The 4,965-nt window shown below is 34.1% G+C and overlaps 1 protein-coding gene across 1 annotated transcript; it reads left to right on the top strand.

The window, feature by feature from the left end:
• The first annotated feature begins 491 nt into the window (after positions 1 to 491).
• Positions 492 to 3,415, top strand: LOC111409482. Its single transcript, XM_023039529.1, has 3 exons — positions 492 to 504; positions 632 to 688; positions 2,694 to 3,415. Exons 1-3 carry the CDS (start codon positions 492 to 494, stop codon positions 3,413 to 3,415), a joined length of 792 nt encoding a protein of 263 aa, XP_022895297.1.
• The last annotated feature ends 1,550 nt before the right edge of the window (positions 3,416 to 4,965 follow it).

Here is a 4,965-nt window from a genome sequence, read left to right as displayed (position 1 = left end):
GTATGCATTTCACTCATTGGATTGTAGTAGTTTCTCTCCAATCCCTCCTTCCATGGAGGTTTCATTTCCTCCTTCTATGGAGTTGATTTTCCTCCTTTAATGGAGTTTTATTTCCTCCCTTTGTGGAGTGTTTCTCCTCCTATCATGGAGTGTTAATTTCTCCTTTCATGGGGCTTGTAATTCAAGTTTTTCTCATTCAATAAATCTAATAGGTCCAATATCGAAATCCCAACTTTTGTTTTTGTCCTAACTAACAATAATAGCAATTTAACACCAATAACTTAAGAGCCAATTAATGTCGAATATGACAATCTCAACTAATTAAAAACTCCTTTAAATGAGAACCCCATGTATATTGAAAAAGTATTATAATGGAAAATATGTTCAGTCAACCTAATTTTAACAAAGGGAACTGAAAAAAAATAATAATAAATAAAAAATTAAAAAACCGTCACATGTTCTAATAAGGAAATAACTAGTTAAAGCCCCTCATGGAGTTGCCGAGTTAGTGGAGTAGGTGAGTGCAAAGACCTTTGGTCAAGAGTTCGATTCCTCCTACCAATACTTTTTCGGTCGAGCCTGTCGCACCGGACTTGCTTAGCGCTGTTTATCTAATTGGCGTCATTTGCAGGCTATTGCGTCAGCTCGGGAGTTTATCCAGTGCGCACCCAAAAGGTAGTGGCTACGAGTTCCCCCATCATCCAAAAAAAAATAAAATAAATAAAAATGAAATAACTAGTTAAAGCTCTTATCATTTACCTTTTAACAAAATTTAATTTTAGACCGTATGGACTCTCTAGTTGAATATACACGAGACAAATATATTTCTTTAAGTGCTTATTGAATTCCATAAACATGTAATGGTGAATTTTAACCTATAATACGTACTTTGATTCTATTCTAAAACATAGGTGAGGAGCTCTAGTTTCTCTTTCCATTGATGCCCAACCTAAATATGTGCTCGAGCCAACTTTGTAGTCTTTTTCATCTTTCCTAGCTAATGCCTTCTTAGTAATTAATTAACTAAACTATCTCCATAGTTTTTTTTTTTTTCCTTAATATTATGGACAATGGAATATACATTGACTTTTTCAATTCTATACTTCTGAAAAGGGATTTCGCAGGTCCACAATGAAATTGGTTGTGTCTGACCAACTAAGCAAAGAATTGCAGCTTCAAAATAAGAAAAGTAAATAAAATTTTAAAAAAAAATCCAAGCAGAAATTGGCCCAAATAGGAAAAGGGCGAGACTCCTAAAATTAAAATACTTCATCCGTCCCAATTATATAAGCTTGTTTCGTTTTTCATACGGATTAGAAAATCTTCTTTAATGTCATTGGAAAATCAATTTTTGTCAAAATCTTCCTAATTTACCCTTATTTAATTTTCAATATGTAGTAATAATTTATTGTTGAAATTAGTAAATAATTTGAATGATTTAAGTTGAAGAAGAAGAAATGAGAATTGTTTCATTTTTCCAAGAAATAGGAAATGTGTGTATGGATGATTTCAGGAAGTTAGCATTTTAAATGGGAAAAATTTAATAATAGTATATTGGTAAAGGAATAAAATAAAATATTCTAAATTAGGAAATAAGCCTACATATTTGGGACAAGAGAAAAATGAAACTCAACCTATATAATTCGGACGGATGGAGTATTAACAATGAGGACGGAAATTATTGTCAAAATGAGAATGCTCACAGTTTCTTTGTAGATTATTAGCTTAAGCCATGCATTTCACTGGATACAATAACAGTGAGCTTATTTAGCTGCTAAATCAGAACCTCCATGGTACATTAAAGAACATAAGAGGATAAATCTAACCGTAAATTCTGCAACCTTATCTGTTATATTGTTGTTCAAAATTCAATTAAGAAATGAAAATGCAATGAAACAACTTGAAGGAAGCCAAAGAAAAACCGGCGTGGAAACCAAACGGTGGAAATATAAAGAAAAAACGGAGGCCCAAACTTTGTGCAATGCGGCATCTACTGAGATTTAAAGGGGCCCTTCAATTACTCCATGCGGCCGCATGGTGATTTCCTGTGACCGTTGAGAGCCGCTTTTCTACCGTTATAACTTCAAAAGTGGTGGCTTTTCAACCTATTTTGGCACCATTTCGTGCACACTTGGTGATGGCCTATAAATAGGTGATAAATCTAAATCCAAATAACGTGAATAACATTTTGTGATCAATACTCATTCCAAAATCAAAGATCAAACAATTGATTGATATTCATACTCAATTTCTTCTTTGTGTTCTTAAAGTTTTAGAGGATTGCACTTATACTTTGGTGCTAGATCTTTTACAAGGCTTATTATAATCCTACAAACCGTTTGCCAAAGATCCTTAAGCATCTCATTCAATCCCAAGAAGAGACAAATATAGTTTGAGGACAGCGATTACGCGTTCGAGCCTTCCATTTTATTTTCTTCAAATTTTTGGATATTAATTCAACTTGTGATTACATTTTCATTTTTGTTGTCTCTTCTTCATTCCTCTATATATTTCCAACAATCTCAAACGATACTATCCTGCGATGGAGAACGAGACAACCATGGCAACCATTAAACTTATGAATCAAGATCTAGTTCGATTGGATCGTTTTGACGGGATGAACTTCACGTAGTGGCAAGACAAGTTGAAATTCCTATTAACGACGTTGAAGATTTTTTATATCCTTGATCCAGAATTAGCGCCTTTGCCGGAACCCACAAGTGAAGAGACCGAAGCAATCAAGGCCGAGAGACAAAAAGGCCAAGAAGATGAATTGATTTGCAACGGTCATATCTTGAATGCGCTGTCGGATCGCTCATATGATTTGTATACAAATACAACTTCGACGAAGGAAGTCAACAACGCTTTGGAAAGTAAGTATAAGGCGGAAGAGGAAGATACAAAGAAGTTTTTAATTTCTAAGTATTTTGATTTTAAATTCTTAGAAAATATCCCCCTACTTCCCCAAGTGCATGAGTTGCAAGTGATTATCAATAAATTGAAAGCGGTGAAGATTGAAATCTCGGAGACTTTTCAAGTGGGGGTTGTAATTGCTAAACTTCCGAGGACTTGGAAAGGATATCGGAAGAAAATTATGCATAGTTCCGAAGATTATTCTTTGGAACAATTGCAAAAACATCTTCGGATTGAGGAAGAATCCCGATTGCATGACAAGAGTGAAAACTCTTTGGAGGGAACTTCCAAGGCTAATGCTATTGAGAAATCTGATCCGCCTACAAAATCCAACAAGAGAAAGCCTTCAAGGAACTTTAACAAGTCCAAGAAGAAGACCAAAGGAGGATGTTATATTTATGGAAAATCTGGACACTACGTAAAATATTGTAGACACCGAAAACACAACACTTTCGAAGGTAAAGTGAATTTCATCAAAGAAGAAAAGATTGTGCCACCGTAAATGAGATAAATGCTATTGAGGGAAAGGTTCCCGGCTGGTGGTATGATACTTGTGCCACGGTACATGTATCATATGACAAATCTTTATTTAAAACATATAATGAAATGTATGGAGACCAAGAGATCCAAATGGGTAACGAGGTGAGATCCAAAGTGATTGGAAAAGGAAATATAGACATTATCTTCACTTTCGGGAAAAACGTTACTCTCACAAATGTGCTACATGTCCCGGTTATGAATAGGAACCTAGTGAGTGGAAATCTCTTGGAAAAATCGGGTATAAAAAGTATCTTTGAGTCCGGTAAACCTGTATTATCCCTCAATGGGAAATTTGTTGGAAATGGCTATTCTTGTGAAGGAATGATCAAGTTATGTACTATTGACAATGAAATAAATAAAACTGATTTCGCTTATGTTGTGGATTCATTTTAATTATGGCATGCTAGATTAGGTCATGTTGGAATAAGTGCCATGAAATGCATGAAAAATTGTGAATTGATCTCATATGATGAAAATAATGAAAATTAATGCAAGATTTGTGTCGAATCTAAAATGATCAAAAAGCATGCTAGATTAGGTCATGTTGGAATAAGTGCCATGAAATGCATGAAAAATTGTGAATTGATCTCATATGATGAAAATAATGAAAATTAATGCAAGATTTGTGTCGAATCTAAAATGATCAAAAAGCCTTACCATAGTGTAAAAAGGACTTCTAACATTTTAGAACTTATTCACACCGATATATGTGAAATGAATGGCATGTTAACTAGAGGTGGAAATAGGTACTTTATTACCTTCATTGATGACTTTTCTAGATATGCGTATGTTTACTTGATAAAACATAAAAGTGAAGCTTTTGATATGTTTAAAGTATACAAAAATGAGGTTGAAAATTATTTAGGGAAGAAAATTAAAACCTTCAGAAGTGATAGAGATGGTGAATATTTCTTCAATGAATTTAATTTGTTTTGTGAACAACATGAAATTATTCATCAATGTTCTACACCTAGGACACCCGAACAAAACGGCTTGGCTGAAAGAAAAAATAGACCATTTGTAGAAATGATAAATGTCATGCTTATTCATGTTAAGTTGCCATTTAATTTGTGGGGTGAAACTTTGTTGAGTGCATGTAGAATACATAATAGAATTTTTTCGAAATATACTAAAGTTTCTCCTTATGAATTATGGAAAGGAAGAAAACCAAACATTGGATACTTCAAAGTGTGGGGATATCTTACTTATAGCAAGAACACAAATTCTAACAGGACCAAATTGGGTCCAAGAGGCATTAACTGTGCTTTTGTGGGATATGCAAATAATAGCAAATCTTATAGATTGTTGAATTTGGAGTCCAATGTGATTATCGAATCCAACGATGTGGAGTTCTTTGAGGATTAATTGTCTTCGGATAATGAATTGAGGGAAATTTTTGAAAATATCCCTAGCTCAAATGGAACACGTTATGAAACGTCTTCAAAAGACGTTGATGAATCTAGGGAACCAAGAAGAAGTAAGAGAACTCGGGTTGAGAAGTCTTTGGGATCG

The sequence above is a fragment of the Olea europaea genome, chromosome 14 (assembly GCF_002742605.1).
Source record: "Olea europaea var. sylvestris chromosome 14, O_europaea_v1, whole genome shotgun sequence".
In the NCBI taxonomy this organism is placed as follows: Eukaryota; Viridiplantae; Streptophyta; class Magnoliopsida; order Lamiales; family Oleaceae; genus Olea; species Olea europaea.
Note: the sequence above shows the minus strand (reverse complement) of the source record. Positions and strands in the feature narration are given on the sequence as shown.